The sequence below is a fragment of the Apteryx mantelli genome, chromosome 5 (genome assembly GCF_036417845.1).
Source record: "Apteryx mantelli isolate bAptMan1 chromosome 5, bAptMan1.hap1, whole genome shotgun sequence".
Classification (NCBI taxonomy): domain Eukaryota; kingdom Metazoa; phylum Chordata; class Aves; order Apterygiformes; family Apterygidae; genus Apteryx; species Apteryx mantelli.
Window position 1 is genome coordinate 10,838,648 of NC_089982.1, and position 18,734 is coordinate 10,857,381.

The 18,734-nt window shown below is 40.4% G+C and overlaps 1 protein-coding gene across 2 annotated transcripts in view; it reads left to right on the top strand.

Moving 5' to 3' along the window:
• The window catches only part of ADAMTS3 (ADAM metallopeptidase with thrombospondin type 1 motif 3), a 137,567-nt gene that overhangs the window by 42,175 nt on the left and 76,658 nt on the right, over positions 1 to 18,734 (top strand). For both annotated transcript variants that reach the window (XM_067297494.1, XM_067297495.1), the window contains one exon: positions 2,363 to 2,519. In XM_067297494.1, the coding sequence (XP_067153595.1) occupies positions 2,363 to 2,519 (157 nt within the window). The remainder of the gene's footprint in view (positions 1 to 2,362; positions 2,520 to 18,734) is intronic.

The following is an 18,734-nucleotide window of genomic DNA, read 5'->3' on the forward strand; positions in this document are numbered from 1 at the left end:
TCAGTTATTACTGCTGTTCTTGTACTGAAAACAAAGGAGAAAATGTAGTATTTATATTTATGAAGTTTAACTAATATTTGAAGAAATATGTTAACTGAAAAGATGACTAGATGTAAGAAAACAGCTGGAGCAGGGAAAGCTAGTGGTGAAATACTATTTGTGATTTTGATTGGACATTTTGATTAAAATACTAATTTTTAAACTCTTAGACTTTCATAATTTTGTCTACTTGTATTTGACAAATGATTTATGTCTAGACTATAAGAAGATCCATTTGTTCCCAAAGAAGATCTGTTGAGCGTTGTCATGAATGAGTCTGATGGCATTCAAAGCTGGCGTATGGGATCTCCACTGTAACTAGCCCTCATGGGCTGGGGGAGCCCCTGAGGCGGTTTGCACATATATCAGGATTGTGTCGTTCATTCAGATTCTGAGATCCAAAATCTCTTTGGCCCCCACTATCAATGTGCTCTTACAAGGCCTTATATAGGAGTCCCTGGCCACAACTGTGGCTTCTTGGAGACCTTTTGCGCTGCGTAAAAGAAAAAAGACTCTTCGTCAAGCCTTTAGCTTCCATAGTTTCATCAGCGGATGAATTTTTGTTAATGAAAAAAAAATGCATCATTCAACCGATAGTAAACTGTTGCAACAGCATCCAAGATTTGAATGCCATTTTGTTGATAAAATGCTCTGTTTTAGATCAACATGGCTTCTACCTTTTGGAGGAAGTCCGTCAGGGCTAGCTACAGCCAGATTTTATTTTTAACACTTAAAGTCACCAAAACCTTTTGCTTTGCATGGTGGAGTAGCAAGTGGCAACTGTACCTTAAGGTACAGCTGGAGTCACATCATATATTGCATACAAGACTGTCTCTAACACTCACCTGTTTAACTGATGCGGAAGGATGCACCAGGGTGGTTTAGAAGGAGTGAGAGCAGCCCATTTTGCGTACCTTTGTTTTTAGCTGAGCGGAGCACAAGCTTGGACTCCAGGATGAAACATTTGCAGAAGTCATACCCTACCGGGGGCAGGCTGCAGGGGCGTTTCCCCATTCTCACGTAGCTCGCACCTGCCAATGTGGGCCTTGCCAGAGCCTCGGCAGAGGTTGTGCAGGGACGGCTCCTGCACGCAGTGCACCTGCTGGTTTTCTGCATCCGTCTCCCGTAATGACAGGCCAGGCTTCCAAGTCACAAAGATCTGATGATGGCAAGAAGTGCCCTGGTGACCACCCCTTTATTTGTATACTTGCAGTTCAGCTGTTTGCATGTGAAATGGTCATGCTGCATGAAGAGGGAGAAGAGAAGAAGTTTTATAAAAGGAAAGTCAGATGCATAATACTCATCAGTGGTTCCTCTACTGCATTTTATATACATATTCATGTTTGTGTTTGAATGCCTTTGATAATAACTTAGATTCCTCCAAATACATACACTACTGGGTTTCTTTTTCCAGTATTTTCAAATATTCTATGCCTGTTTGTCCCCTATATGATGTTCTTGCACTACCTGTGTCAGAAAGAGTGTAGTCTTGCAGCCCTTAGAATTAAGGGCAGTTTCAGAACTGAAGGCCTTTACTAAGGGTTTTTTAAGTGACTCTTTCCTTAAGTGTATTGACAGATTTCTTCGCCATTATTTACTGTGATTTATATTCAAGTGTCAGCAGAGAAGTTTTTCCTCCTGAGCATGAGTCTCTTTTCCCTTAAATTGGACTTACACAGTGTGACTTCTCCGGGTGAGTTTAATTGTAGTAAGCATCAGGATAAATCTGCCATGTCTGTGAACCTATTCCATAGGAGGAAGACATAAAGAAAAAGGGTTTTAAAGAATTGTCAGTAGCTATGTAGTTCCAGGACTGAACAGTATGTATTTGTTTAAGTATGAAACCATATGACTTCTACTGATTTTAATGAAATAAAATGAAGGGCCTGAGTGTGCAAGTGGTTCAGAATACATGCAAGTTAAGGATTTGCAGAGCACTGCGGTAAGCAGTGCTCAGCATGCCACACTTAAGCTATAAAATAGCTGTGTATAACATAAAAATGACAAACTCCTGTATGACTTTGGTCTTAGTTCTGTTTTTGAGGGAGTCATCTGTCTCATACATAGACTTGATCTTTTCTTAATGCCTTTTCTTAATGCCTTTGAACATTAACTTCAGCCTAGATCAAACTCCTCAGAGCAGAGGGAAATTGTACCTGGCCAGAAGTCCACACAAAAGAAATCCAGTGGTAATTTGATTTTTATGGTACAATAATACACTGTTTTATACTTCACCTGTCATGATGTTTGTTTGTTTTTAAAGCATGAGGCCAAGTCTGTAGACTCTTGACATATTCGTATGCTTTCTCTCTTTCCTCACCAGGCTGGAATGATAAGAACTGATAAGGATGAATACTTCATTGAGCCTTTGGAAAGAGGAAAGCAAATGGATGAGGAAAAGGGAAGAATTCACATGGTGTACAGGAGATCAGCTGCAGTGCAGCATCCCACTGACATGCTCCCCGATGTCCATACAGAAGGTACAGTACATCTGCATGCTTGTTTAGAAATCTATTCTGGGTAACTATACCCTATATTAGCTTTGGAAAGAGGCAGTTTTGACTGAGCTGGTTGAAAAATAAAATGTGTAAACATTTTGCTGAAATATGTCATCAGAGTCATATACACAGTTTCTCTGCTAAGAGCAGCATTTGTGCATGTATCTAGGAGAAAGGAACTTAGCCATGTGTTTTTTTCTTCAAAAAATGTTGCAAAATGCTTGGGTTTTTCCTCCTTAGACAAAAGGGCAAAGTTAGCATTGATTTAACTGGAAACAAGTCTCAGCTCTAGGTAATTCGGTAAGATATTGTGGGATGTTACATGTTAATAGAAATACTCCTGTGACTTTAATACTCTGTGTTGTTATTAAGGCTAGCTTGTCTGTACAACTTCTGTTTAAAATTCAGGTCTTATTTCTTTTCTGAGTAATAGTTAGATTGTGCCAGTGATTGACATTTCCCCACCTCCCCTCCCTGCCTTCTACAGGTTGCAATTAATGCAGTTTGAAAACAGTTGTCTTGGTCAGATATGTTTTGACATATCCCACAGTTTCCCTCAGTCCTAAAGACAATGTCTTTAGCCTATCTGAAAATAATTATTGTGTAGTTTAATCTGTTCAACTGTATGCTTTTTCTCCCCTTTAAATGTTATACAAATCCTTACAAGCCAACGCATTGCATAGTGAGCTTGGACAGTTTTGACGATACAGGTAGTGTTGCGTATTAAAGAGCAGCTCCAACCCCTTCACTGTTCGGTGTTTTCTTTTTGACATCTCTCAACTTCTCAAATGCCTGTTTGTGCTTTCTTTTACTTCATTGTGTTCACGTGTTCTTGCACCTTTTAAGGGTTTGAGAGGAATTCCTCTCAAGAACTAGAACATAAAGAGCTAGGATTAGATACAAATACTTAAACAGAGAGGAGGAAGCACTTCCTCATTGCCAATCCTCATGGACTTAACTTGTTTGGTATGGTTTGGGAGTTGCTTTCTCTGAAAAGATATGTAGGAATTGAGAGCTATTTCAGGTAGCTCAAGCTTTCATTAGTCTTTCAGAAAATTTGTCTGCTTCAGTGAGTTAAGCATCTCTTTCCTCTAGCATCCTTCATGTGCTCACAGACGATTCTCAAGGGACAACTTGCTGTATCCCATACAACTCTGAAAGAAGTACAGCTTTTTGTTTTAAATTAAAGTTGATATGGGGGGAGAGAGGTATTTGTGCCTGCCAGTTGAGTACAAGATTTGACAGTAAGCAGCTGAACGTAGTGTAATGTTTCTGGGAGTGCTCTGAAGCCTGGCTGGTGCTCTAGAGAGCTGGGCAGTGCTGATCGCAGGTCACCAACCTCTTCCATTTCTCTGCACCACTGTATTTGCAGCTAACTTGTTGATATTTTTTTGAATTGAAATTCCCTAGAGGGGAAAGAATATCCACAAGTTTGTTAATTCACATGTGTAACCATATCTAGTTGAAAGGTCCTAGTGATGCAAAGGTATGGTCTGTCCTGCAGAACATCCAGCTTACCACTGTAGGAAAGTGATATATACTTCCTAGATTGCTGCCATGTTTTAAAAGGGCTCTTCTCCTGTAAGAAACCGGACCATTCCTTGCAGAGTTTTTTTCCTGGGTAAACTCTTAACTACCATTAACAAATTGCCACTATAGAGTAAACAATGTCATGTGGGGTTTTTTTGGCTTTCATATATTTGGATCCTGCTACAGTTTTGGTTTTGCTAATAAATTCCCTTTCTGTGAGCTGATAAAGAACATCTGGGAAATGTGGTCTGCATGTCGCTATCTGTGCCTCTGAGCTAGAACAAACCTGCAAGTCTTATTGAAGTCTGTCTTTACAGCAGACTTCTAACATCCTTTCAATTAATATTATACATGTAAAAACTCCCCTTGGTTACCACCCCATCAGACAGTTCAATGTACTAGATATGCTGCTTATTACATGGCTCGTTTTCAGCTTAAAAATGGTCAGAGAACTTCTGAACAACACCAGCATAAGAACATTAGCTCCCTTGGTCATCCTGGCAATAATAACTTTAACAGTATGGCATGCCTGTGAGACCAGGCATAGTCTTGCTTTTGTGAGAGTGCTGTAGGTATATCTGCTACTTTGGATATTTTGAACGTTCTCCCAAGAGGGTTTCGTAAAATGTGTTTGAAGACTTTTCTTCCAGTGCGGAACTACTAGTGGTCTTTAACTTCCAGTTGTGTCTAAAGGTCATCTTTTCACATTGCCGTGATGTAAACCACTTTCCAGTCTGTTGTGAAAACTGGAAGTCTTTCCTGTCATTTAATGAGAAAAAGTTAGCTGGCTAGTTTTCCTTCCTGGTTTCTTTTCAGCTGGCATGATTCTTTTGCTTTTAGCCACCTTTCATAATTATTGACTACACCCAATTACTGACTATGCCCAGCTGGGCAAAGCCTGTTCCTATTACACTTGCCAAGTAGTCTGTAGTCTTATCTGTACTGTTGTTCACTCTTCTACCTGGCCTGAGAGTAGGCACAGGAAATAGTCAGCTATAATTCCTTTATCCTTACATCTTCAAGCTGCATTTTAAGATTCAAGCAATATCATGGTAAAAACAAGCTGTTGAAGCCCATGGAGCCTGAAGCATTACACATTTTCACAGGAAATCTCTCTAATTCACTTTTGACAGTTCAGAGCTTTTAAATGCATTTGAGTTCAGATATTATGACACTGTGAAACACTTAGCAGTGGTTGAGCAGCCTATTACATATAGATGCATTAAAATCTTTCATGATCTTCTCTGCCTCAGCCCTGCATGCCCAATGCTCTGGCCAGAGGCAGAAATATGGAGTACAGTCTGTTAGTGGTTAAGAATGTCAGCCACATCTTTAGCCAGCGCTGCAAGAATCCAAGGTTTTAGTAATGAGGTAAGATGACTCAACAAATTAGACATTGAGATAACTTTTTTTTTTAAATTGTTGTTGTTAGTGAGGTTGTTATAAGAACTGGGAAGCATTGTGTAAAATTCCTCCACCATAATGAAATAGGATATACTGCATTGTGTTCTCTCTACAAGAAGGCACAGTTTTGTCAGATATTATTGTCTGAAAAGCTTCCAACTCCAGCTATACAAAGGAAGCTTTCAGTCTGACAGGACATCTGGTATTCCTGGAGTATTTTATAATGTTTGGGAAATTGTTGGACATTGTTGCAAACTGCTCATCAGATAGAATTAGAATAGGAATTCTAAGTTGAGGAAATTGTGATCAAGATAGCCGTGACCAAAATATAGTGCAGCTTTTATTAGTTCATGTACTGTTTTCTTGTAGAAATGGACGTACGCTTATGACACAACTACTTCTCTCTCCTGTTTTCCTGTATTGGAAAGTTACTTGGAGTAGATTAAATTAAAGTTGAAACGAGCTTTCTTAGAAAGGTGGGAACCGTAGATCTGAAAGGGTTTCTACAGAAGATGTTAGAATGCCTCGAGCTATTAGACACTGTGGGTGTGAGCCTTCCCACTTTCGCACCAATATCATCTTATGCCTGCAGCAGCACCCTGTGCTGATTCCTATTTATGGTATCCATGGCTATTTATAGCCTCTTTAGGGAATGATGGCATATGGTGTGCACTACAGTATTTTCTTCATCATTTGCTTTGTGTAGAGATGTGTTTCCTTAAAAGTGCATTACATGAAACACCCAGGATATTAGATGGGAACTCCTGCCTCATTTATTTGATGAATGCTGTAGGATTACAAAGCTTTTAGCATTTATGGATAGGGCTTGGTTTTCCTTCCCTCTGCCTGTCTGTGCTAGGAGTGCTGGGGAACTTCCCCATCTTCACACACTGAAAGGCTTTGCACACTTCCTCCTCGCATCCTGTTTCATTAAGCACAAGGAAAAGCCTCTCAAAATAGGCAATTACATAGAAGATGGGAAGAAAGGTGAACACTTCAGAAAGAAACACGAGTGAAGCGATAAGATAGCACATGCCTTTTTTTTTTTTTTTTATCGACTCATCTTCTCTCAAGTTATGGAGTTAGGAACATAAAGCAAAGACTGAGCCTCTAATAGATGGCACAGATATCCTTTGAACTGGGGGGGATCAGACAGCTCTTGGTATCCCATTAGGATGGGTTATCCAAAGTCTTTAGCTTTTGAAAACTTCTTCTGAAATACTTATTTCTTCGCTGGCTATCTCATGAGTGCCTGTCCTCTGACAAACATCCAGCCAGAACTTGCAAACAGAGCAGAAGCAGCGTAGTGTTTAAGACGACTGACCAGTGTCACACTGAGGCAGCATGGGGTGCAGGTGGCAATGCAGGGTGCTCCATTTTCCACGTCAAATCGTTAGACACCTTGCAGGGGGAGGAGAAGGCGTAAAACAATCTATTGCCAACAAGAATCGCAGCTGCTCTGCTGGTAAGTTACTATTGTGTTGTTTCCCCTGTGGGTTAGTCTGCTGCACAGAAAAGTGCAGCCACCTCGAGAGCATACAGCTGGCTAATGCCATGTACTGAGTTACTCCTGGGTCTGTCCTCTCCCTCTCCCAGTCCTCCCCATATCTAGAGCTGTGGGGGAGTCGTGGCTGGCTGCTCAAGGGATATACACACCTCCCGGGGGAGTAGGAGCTGCCTCCTTCGATGGGGGCTGTGTGCAGTGTCCATAGAATTCAGCTGCTCCGGCCATTACCGAATATTCGGGGCCATTTGTACGCAGGAGATCCTATTTGCACCACAATGATTGAAAAGAGTGGGGTATAAAAAGGCGACAGTTAATGGAAATGCTCTCCCTGGATTTCCCATATGAATTTGAAGAGTCCCCTTGGTAAATCCATTATAAGCAGATTTTATTTATTAGGTAAAGTGTCAGTGATTGGTCCAGCTCTGAGTTGCCATAATTGACAGTGTAATTAAAGAGGTCAAGTCACTTGAGGGGGGGTGAGTCAGAGTTGCATGCTGAGCATTTTGAAATGCCCTTTACTCACCTAAAGTTAATGATATTAGGCAGATGGCATCTCTTATCCTTATGCCTGCAATAGCTAGGACAGCGTATTTACACTTACTACAGTAATGTTTTGAAGATATTTCAAAAACAGTATTGGGGAGCTGTTTTTGTTTGGTTAGTTTTCTAAGTTATAAACACCATTTTTAAGGTAATGCATTCCAGGCATTCTGTTCCTTTTTTTTTTTTTTTTTTTTTCCTGTTTTGGTAGATGAGTTTCACTGCCAGTTTTTGGTCAGTCTCTTACCTTCTTTCCTTGTTCTCCAGCTTATGATATTCACACTTAATGTAAAAGTGAACAAGTGGACAAGACAGGAATTTTCACTGTGGGGAGGATCCAGTTTGGGCTGGAACAGCAGTTCAGTGCAGGAATCTGTTAGACTTTTGTTCTGAATCATCTGCTGCAGAATCTGGTGGTTCTCCAGGGCATATGTAGGAAGCTTAGGGATTTGCGGCTCCTAAGGTGCTAAGAGTGAATATTTCTGTTCAGCTGTTCCTCTTGAACTCATGTAGTGTTGAGCACTGGGGAAGCCACCTGTGTCTCCACTCACTGGTGTAAAGAGTGAGGTGTATCTACTGTATGGCAGGCGAGGTTCCTTTGTTGTTTTATGCTTATAAAATGGCCCATCTGCCTTTGCCCTCACTCTGTGAGATTAGGGAAATGTGGATAATTTGTCCATATTTTGACAAGTTGGTGGCAGCAGTGATTCATTTTGTTGTACCAGTGATATACATGCTAATTTAAAGGTTTTTGTTTTACTGTATTTCTCAGCACCTGATCTTTTCTCTGCTAATGTGAGGCAATGAAGGGTCTTTCAGCAGTAATATGTTCCCACTAGTTAATGATAAGATCAGTTTAAAAATTGGTACTTGCTGTTTCTGTTGCACTGGGCCTGTTTGCTGAACAGAAGTGCTGAGCTTGACTTACTTTTTTTGGACAGGTGAAGCTTTTCTTTTCCTGCAGACTGGTAGCTAAGGCATTCCCTGGAATGGCACAGCTCCTGAGAACCATTTAAATATAGTAGGGTGCAATACAGCATCAATAAATGTCAAGTGGATTTCTTTCCTGGTAATATAAGAGTCATGATTATTGTTCCTTACAAAGATCTGGATCAGACAGGAGTTAAACAGAAATGTGAAAGACCATGTGAAAACTGGTCTACTCCTAATGTTTAATGTAATCATGGCCTGGAACTAGGATTATCATACAACACATGCAAAATACATGCACTGTCCTGATCTTTGTCTGAATTTGAGAAAATTATTTAAAATGCATATTTCTGCTCAGAAGTGAGGTGAAATCAACCATCGTGAACCTGATAGCAGAGTATGAATTAGCAAGTACATGCTTACAGTGAGTGCCAGTTAGTTGAGACAGACTGCTGAAACCACAGAGGATCCTGTCATTAGGCTTAGCAGGAATATAGAGAAACATGGGGATGTTTGAATTTCAGAGAAATTTCTAGCTGAAGAGGCAAGCTTGTCTTTGACTGGTGCTGGAGGAGAAAGACATCCCAGAAATGCATTTACTGATGGTGGGGATTAACAGTCCAGCAATCTTAATGAATCTTTTCAGCTATAGAAAAGGTGATAGATGAACAGACGGAGGAGGTATTATTTCCACAACCACCAGCCTCTGACCATCAATTACTCTGGCAGTAAGAAAAAGAAGGAACTCCTATTTTGAGCTCTAATGGGTTGCCATGTTTAACCCAACAAAGTTATTGTTAGGTTGAAATTATAATAATGCCATGCTCTTCCTAAGCCTTAGTTCTTAGCATTGTAGATGTCTGGTATTGTGTCATGGAAGTGATTTATGCAAGGTTCTACACTGTTCCTGAAAATAGCATATAAATATTTGAAATACTGTAGAAGCCATATGAATAGCTGTTCTCTATGAGTTGGCATCTCCTACCTAATACAAGCATATGTGGTGGGGCAGCAACTTGCAGGACAGAAACACTGCTGGGTGGATTGAGATGGTTCTCGTGCCCCGAGGTAACTCCATGCTGTTCTGCCAGGGCACTGGGCTGAGCCAGAAAGTGCAGCTCTGCCACCCACACCCCCAGCAGGCTCCGGCAGCTGCTAGTGCCTTACGGGTGTTCAGTGCCTTGTCCCTCAGTACAGTTGAGCTGCATCCCAGTGAGATGAATCAAGAAAATGGCAGAGAATGACAATTAGACCTTCAGTCACTCCCTCTTTGCCCAGCTAAAAAGGTCATGGACGCACACACTGGAAAGGACAGGTCAGGACACAAACGTTGGAGTGGAGAACACAGGGCTGCTGTGCTCATCTCCTCTCTCCAGTGTCCTGTTTGTCCTTCCTCCCCAACTTCTCCTGTTGTTTTTGCTCTCCCTTTGCAGCATGCTCTTGCATAGGTAATGTGTTTTCTTTCCGATGACAACTTGACTGTTCTCTGCATATCTGCTCCGCTCAGACTGTGCTTCCCCATGAAAACTGCTTTACTGCACCAGGACAGAGAGAGATTTTTAGAGAAGTGTTCAGAGTCTTTCCTCAGTATTGCCAAGAACAGGTTTCCACTTTATTGTACCTGGCTGGAGATCAGATTTGATGGTTCAGCATTTGAGTGACTGGGGATGTAGCTGTTTGTCATTGTGCATTATGTGAGCATGCAGCTGAGACAAAGGTAGAGAATCTGTTTTATAACTAACAGTGGCAGTACCTGAAGGAGCAAGGAGGTGGTGGCCAAAAGCCACGTACTTGTGGAGATAGTTGCTGCAGGCAGCTCAACTCAGAGTTTGAGCTCCCACTCAATGTGTGATGGTGGTTTCCAGCATTCCTGGAGCCTTTTTGCTTGCTAACTATGCCTGATAGTTGTGCAAAGCAAAGCAGACTTCAAGAAAATAAGCATGCTGGTTTTAGAGTACTTTGAAGTAGTTAGGGCTTCTAAACTTTAACAGCCACCAAATATGTGCTCTGCTATAATATTTGACTGTTCTCTAGGTTCACTGATTTGGGGAGCTGAAAATGCTCTGCTTGCTGCGTTGATGGGTGCCGATGCTCAGTAAGAAGGCTGGGCCGAGACAGCAGGAGGGATTACGGATTCCGAGACAGTTTTTTGAAAGACACGGGAAGCTTGTTTTTAAACATCTGGGATGAGCATCTTGTTAGGTATAGTCTGGGAATCCTATCGTACAGCAGGATGATCTCTAGAGTTCTCCATGGGTGTAAATATGTATGATTGTCTCCTAACAGTTTTTCCATATCAGATTGCTCTGGGATGAGATTTCATAAGCTCGACTTTCCCAGTAATTTAAGTCTTGATCCTAAAGACACTGAACATCTGTGCTTCTCATTTTAGTTAAATACTGTAGGTGCTCAAGATCACTGTTCACATCATGAGTGTTATTCCCAAATAGTATCTGTTTAAGAAAATGTCCTTATTTTTAAGGGCAAAAAGAAAAAAAACAACAAAAATCCATATGGGGGAAGGGTTTGGGGAACAGAAGGAGAGCAAACTATTCATAAAAAGTTGAAAAAAAAAACAGAAGAAAAGAAGGTATAAGGCTGTCATGTTAAAACATTATTTAAATAAATCTTAAAGATTTTAATACCAAAATAGCTTTTCAGTTAGGAACGCAAAGAAGTGCTTTCTGGACAAGCCTGAGTTGGAAGGTTTTGAAAGTGTGATAGTGATATCATTCTGTCTGGACTGGGTGAAAAGACTGTTCTCCTTTGTTAATAAACTGACAAACATCACCAAGATCTGTGGTCATTAACCTTATTCCTTGAAAGCATTCAAGAAACAATAGAAACAGGCAAAGAACTGCAGAGTTTAGAATCAGATATGCACCCAGGAGGCCTTCTTTGCAAGTTCTTCTGAATCAGGCTCAGGAATAAATAAAATGCAAAATGGTGTATAAAATCCAAATTCTTCCCGGAAAAGTAAAAGCCTGATCCGAGTCCAAGTCCATTGGAGTCGGTGAGAAGACTCAGATTTACGTCAGCAAGCTGATGAGGCAGGTTTTGGATCATATTCTACTTGAGCTGATCACACAGAGTTTGATTTATCTTTCCTTCCGTTCATTCATTTATAATTTTTTTTCCATGCACTTTCTTCACATATAATATAATGATGACAACCAACCTTTAGCTTGAATGTCGCACAGCATGTTAATGTACTCAAAGTTTTTCTGTTTTTTCTTCTTCACATCATAGTACTTTTTTAAAATGACAACCTATTCAGCCAGAGAGCACTTCAGATTAAAGTATTTTTGTAATTACTTCCTAACAGTGGGAAACAGGGAATGGGAGCCTTTATCTCCCAGCTTCCTTTCAGAATTTTCATTTTCCCTAAAGAACCGAAGTGCTTGTGTGGCTGATGTGGTTGCCATGGCACTGGGTTTGAGTGTCTTTGTCCCAGGTGGGAAACATGTAGGAGGAAGAAATGATTTGGGAATTGCTCCTGGTTGCCGGGGAATGAAACCATGGAATAGAAGGTAGAAGAATGGGAAGACTATTGCCTGCTTCTGAGACCCTCAGAACTTCCCCAGGCGCACGAATGTTTCTTAAAGTAGTCGGCATGCCAGTAGGTGTCTTAACTCTTTCTCAGCAGAATTTCTCATGACCTGTGTTCTGATGGAGGCTAGTTTAGATACTGCACAAGTCTGTGCAACCATAATTACTGGAAAGATGGAACTGATTTCTGTGTAGACTTAGTACAGCACATTTTGCAACGTGTTCTATTACAATATATGCACTCTTATATAAATTGTATTGGTGACGATATCCCATGTACGTTCTTGTCTGAAGACATCATTTCTCTTTATCCAGAACTTCTAGAGCTTTTGCTTATAAATAAATCTTTTTCTTTAACACTGAATTATAATAGAGTACATTCAAGTTCTTTGTTGAACATTAATTTGTTGGGTGGGGTTTTTTCTTTTTTCAGTTAACAGTTTACTTAATGGAAAGGTAGTCAACAGTATACTTTATTAAACAGGAACAGCACAACATGGTACAAAGGAAAATGAGTATTGTTGATGGATGTATTCACAGGACATGGGAAAAAAGAGAAAGGATCTAATGAGGAGGAGAAGTGGGAGGAAATATAATGAAAAAAGCATTAAGCACTTCTAGAAATGGAAGTAGATGAGTAATATCTTTGACTGCAATGGAATTATATCCCTCTCCAAGGGTTTAAGTGGGTGTGTTCGCACTGCAGAGAGAAGTGTACTGTCAGCCTGATTAGGCATAACCTGAACTAGATTTAACCTCACTTCCTTGGATACCAATATCAATACAACTGTGGAGCCAAGTGCTTGCTGCAAAATATACCCAAGAAGCTAGGTATAATATTTGGTTCTACATTGGGCTTCATAGTACCACTGGTACTTTGGTTTCCATCCAGCATGATCCCAATAAACATGGCCCAAGGTATGTGTCCTCCATATGCTTTTGAGTGGAGGTGCAGGCCTAGCCTGTGATTAGGCTGCAGACCTGTTTTATTTACCCTCAGAGTTCACAGTTGAGCTTGGCCCACTTGTTCTCAAATGGAATTTGACATGCATCTTGTACTTAGAAAATGTCTTTCTAATATTTCCTCTCTCTCTCTCTCTCTCTCTTTTTTTCTTTTTTTTTTTTTTTAAATGAAATCTGTCCTCAGAGGCACATAGGGGGACTGCACCAATTGTGTATGGACTTTGCTTTGTGAGATGTTTGCTCCCGTTCCAAATCAGATCTGTAGAAGCAGACTTTGTGTACTTCCACTGATGTGCTGGGGAGTGCACTTTAGCACTTTTTTGCCAGAGTTCAGTGATAAATGCCAGTGTCTTCATGCTTGCAATTTTTTTAGACTTAGCTTCAAAAACAGTAAAAATAACCCACTTCTCCCCTTATATGAACACCCAAATTTTGTGACATGAATGGAGAAAAATTGAGGTGGCTGTGTAGACTGTAGACTAGATCCTGTCTTCTAAGATGTTTCTCAGTTCCTCTTGTGCACCTCTCCGGTCGGCCTTAATAACTCAGCATTTCATGGAATCAAAACACAGTAACTTAGAGCGGTCAGGACTTGAATATTTCCAAGGAGAGAAATTCCACAATGTTTCCAGGCCCCTGTTCCACAGTTTGACTATCGTTGTTGTGAATTTTTTTCCCTAGTATCTAATTGGAATTTCCCTTGCTCCAACTTGTGTCCATTGCCTCTCATCCAATAACAATTATCACTGTGTCCAGAACTTCAGTAGGCCATGAGGTAGCTGGGCATTTCCTGGCATATTCACCATCCAACCTTGGCTTTTCAAAATTGATTTAATAATTACTATACATTAAAAATTGAGTTCATCAGTGGGAAGCACTTGTGTGAATCATAACACGTTAGACAGAAGAGCTGAAAAGTATTTGTAAGTAGTTAACACCAGGAGAATGTGATCTACCTATAATCACACAAGAGATCTGTGGCAAAGCTAGGAATAGGACTGTGTTTGTTAAAATTATTATCCCTCATTTTAAACAGATTTATTATGGGTAATAAGACGTATTGAAATTATATTCCAGGTTCCTTCAAGAAAGCATGTTAGTGAAATGGACAGCCTTGAAGCTGCTGCACTTGCTCATCTACAGAGATAAATGAGGTTGAGGACCAGATGTGTGCAGAGCTTGGAAAAAGTGCCCTATCTGGGCCACCAGATAATTAAGAAAACTATAAATAAATGTAAAATCTCTGCTTTTTGCTGTGTCAGCCTTATTGTATTTGCCTTGAAATGCATATGAGTAAAGGAAAACCCAGACTTTATAGTTCAAAAGAAGCTTTTAAAACTTAAGAAAGAAAGAAAGAAACGTGTGCAGCAATGGATCAAAAGGTGCTAGAAAGTGGCTTGCGTGCTATGTCTGTGTCAGGAAGGTTATGCTTACTTCCCTACAATGGGAATAGGGACATCCATCTGTTTAAGTCGTCTTCAGTTCTTGGCAATAACAAGGGAAAATTATTCTTAAATAAGACCAAGAATAAAGGCTTGATTCCCACCACAGACGCCCAAAGCCAGAGTAGTAAAACACAGAGAAAACTGTATGAGGGGAAAATTGAAAAAAAGAGAGAGTTCAGTACATGCAACTGCAGCCATTCTAAGGATTGTACAGCTTCTCCCCAAAAAACCCTCACGCCCTCAAATTACATAGGAAGAAGTAAACATTTGAGGAACAGTGGTGATAATGGAGAGCAGAGATATTAAAATATTCTATAAGCAGCAGCTCCGTTTCACAGGGAGCATATTTGGTTTAGAAGTGCTATTCTTACAGTATTCTCTAAGAGGCAAAGAAATGCCATGGTAAAGACCACCCTTTGACTGCACCCTTCCAGCAGGTTTCCATTGACAGTTCCAATACAGTGTTAGAGTCTATCATATGGGACTGACTTTTGTCTCCAATGGATAAGGAAATGCTATTCTCTGCATATTTTACTCTTTGTCTGTAATAGCAAACACTAACCATGACTTCATGCCTTTTCCCCAGCACAACGTTCACTAGAGCTGATTTAGTGTTATGTGTCAGCTCTGAGTAGCTAGCTTATATTTTTGAGGAGAAAGCACTGGAGATGATGCTTTTCAGGGCAGTCTTATTCCCAGTGTGAGATTCATAACGCCAGCTAACGATATAGTTGAAGAATTAGTAACTTTTGCCAAGGTTTTCTCACTGCTGCCAGTTTCCTTCCCTTTGTTCAAGGGTCGGAGGCAGGTAGGAGTGTGGGTACATTAGGTTCAGATTCTGTCGTCATGATGGTCCTTTGAACTGAACTTTGAAAAAGAGAAGCTCTTCATGCTTTTGTCCACCACATGATCCTCACTGGGAGCCTGACGGATCTGCTTTCCCATTGCAACTCCCAGTACTTTTTTACTGGTCTCAAAATGTATAGCATTTTATTTTAGGTACCCGCTGTAAAGTCCCAAAATGAATATGTGGAAATTGTAGCATTCTTTGGAAATAAGAGTATGTATTAAAGAGGCTCAGAAATGTAGTCTGAGCTTCCACTGTTGCGTGAAACACAAGAGGCTATGCAGAAAGCCTCAAGATGTGATTGTTCTGTACAGTGTCTGCAGTTTGGGACGCCTGACTTGTGGTTTGCAAACATTCTGATAGATGCATGCAAGGAAAGAGCAAACGCTTATTTCGTGTAGAGGAGAAGCTTTGAAGGGAAGGATAATATTCATAGGTAAACCATAATTCTGAAAAGTGCTCGACAGCATTGTAGAACCGAGTCCCTAAGTTCTGATTAGAAGTAGCTCTTTTCTATTGAGTTTTATAAGAAAGATACATATGAGATTGTTAAAAATGCTTTGAAGTTGGCTGGGTAATGTGGCATTGAAAGCGAAGGAACAAGGATCGGGTTATCTGGTGGTGCCTGAAGGAATGATTCATTTTGTGACCTCGGGCCACTCATCTGACCTTTCTGAGCCCCACTTACCTCAAACTGTAAAACTGGATAAAAAGCAGGACCTCGCTCAATACCCCAGAGTATATGTACCAGGACAGTCCTTATCTGAGAAAACACAGTAATTGGAAGCAGAAAAGCTGCCTTATCAAGATGAGTTTATGTGAATTAGAGGTCAGGAACATGAGGAAATGAATCCTCCTACAGCTTGTGGGGGCTGGTTCTTGTTTGTGTGTTTTACATCTGCATCATACAAACTTAATATTGAAATGTGATATTATGAAAGCACTGAGACATATCCTTTCACCAAAAGAAAAGATTCCTCTTTTGTTGGTGTTCTAGAGTTCAGCAGTTTAACCTGAGTATGTCTCTCATGAGAAAATTATTGAAAACATAAAAATCTGTATGGCAACATGAAATTAGTTTTCTTTCCTATCTATCATAAACCAAGTGTGACTCTATAATATCCAGAAATTTTCAAAGATATGGACTGAAGTTGCCTACATCTGCCTAGGTTTGGATGCTGAACTGCTTTGGTCTTTCTAAAATCTTTCTAAAAATATGCTAAATAACCAAGCCATTAAAACCAGGTACCTTGCAATGAGAAAAATGAAGAAAAAAAAAAACAAATTCATCAACTGCAGGGGAAAAATCCGGCTGATAGTCCTCTGGAATGAAAATTATAAAGAAAAGTAGTCTCGGCTGTACTTTGAGCAATTTGGATACTTGCAGGGACTGGCTGGTAAGTAGTATATATTTTGCCTCTGCCAGGGACATATGGGCTTCTTATGTAGTAACTCTTGCTGTACTGTATTTCATCAAGATGTCCCTTTAGAGTCCACTCAGTACTTTAGTTTGTTCTTTTAAAGCTCTGTGTAGATGACAAGTAAGAGTAAATTTAGCTTGTTTGTCTTATGTGGGATGACACGGTACTGGGCAACTGAAGCTGCTAGGAATGCATATGGAAATGACTAATGTGAGAACACCATCTTTGCAGCTAGTTTTGCTCCCGGTGGACTGAGTTTCTTCAGATCCATTTCTTGGTTACAGAAGTGCATAAATCCTTCCAAAATGCAATAGTAAAACACCACAGAATAACAGCGTGACCCAGCTGTTGTTTGCTATGAAAACAGTGATTTTTTTGCCAGAATGTCTTGCCTAGTAATTCTTTTGAGTATTCTAATAACATGGGCTAAGATCATCAAGATAGTTAGGATTCTGGAGGTTATTAAAAGACACACAAGTCTGAGTCTGCAATATGAGTTGGAAGAGAGAGAATTGCTATCTAAGAGAAGCTGGCTTCTCCAGCAGTAGTGACCGGGAGAGGCTGACCTGTGGGAAATCTGTGTTAGACTCTGTCAAAGACTGTGTGGTTTGGGGAAAAAAAAAAACTCAGTGAGCGATGAAGAGGTTTGTTGGCTTGTACCTTTAGGAATAGCTGAGGAAAACTTTTTGGTTTTGTGTTTTCCTTTTCAGTATGACTGGCAGCGCCTCCTTAAAAAAAAAAAGAATACCCTGGAAAAGTCTGAAGACATCTCTGGAAGAGAGATGCACGTAAAGGCTCTGGTGTATCTCCTTGTGGTTTGTTTTATCTTTTGGAGTCTTAACACCTCACACTTAACAAGCAAAGTTAGAGTGTGACATGCATGTCAGAGAGCAGATTTATCCCAGAACGGGTTAAAGTAGCTAAATGACTCATAAAGGTAGAGCTGACCCCAGTTTTCTAACCTTGCCTTTCTTCTCTGTCTTTCTGTAACTTAGGGAAAAGCAATTGTGTGTGGCTCACCATGTAGTACAGTTCAGAGGCCTTTGTCAAATAGTTGCTTATGTTGGGCTCATGATTTAAGTGTATTGGTATAAACTCTTCTTTCTGCTGTTAATGACAAGGGACTCTGTCCACTGGGTGGCAAGAAAGTAAGATTTTCTTCTCCCATGTTTCTGCATGGGCTACCTACCTATGGACCCAGGCACCTGGAGAAAGCAGGTTTCACATGCGCACGTCTAGGGAGGACAGGGAGTGATGGGATGTGGATACAGACTTGACTCAGTGGCTCAGATAGCTGGGCCAGAAAAAGGGATGGATGATGTATTGCTGCTCCAGCTTAATATCACCCCTGCTTGGGGTGCTGCTGCACCCCAAGCAGGAGGAGGAGGTATAGGGACTCTGATGTGCTTCTCCGATTTACTTTTTTTCTCAGGGATATGCTGAAATAGACACTTTGCAAACAAAACCTTGCTCAGATCCTGTCTAAATCTAGCGTAGCCCTTTTGTACACCTCTGTGTGCTCTTTTTTCACTCCTTTTTTAAAATAAACTTTAAAGAAAACATGCCATTTGTTAAAGCTTAATTATCTAGAGAAGAGGCAGAGTTGCTACTTGAAAGTTGGCTATTGCCAAACATGGATGGATTCTGGCCCTTTAAGGAACTTATTATTTGCTGCCGGAACAGAACAGAAATTTTTTTCATAATAAAGCTTTGGTTGTGTTTGCTGCTTTTATCCTAATAGACAGCAGAAGAAATTCCACTCATGTCTGTGTAAAGGCTGCCAGGAGACTGTAAATCTGGAAATGGCTGAGCTAAAAGGGGTTACTACTTTCTGCAGTCCTGAGTTAATGAAATTCTCATACAGGATTGAACACAGTGGTCCAAGTTAGTGTGGCCTCTATACTAAAAAGTGTGTCTGAGTCATCATTATGATCTGATTGCTTGTTGCCTTGATGGTAGGAGAAAGCATTAGAAAGTGCTCTTGTTTCAGGAGAAAATGTAGTTGTGCTTTTCCCTCTTCAACAATAAATATGTTAGCAATATTAAGGCAACAGGTAGTAA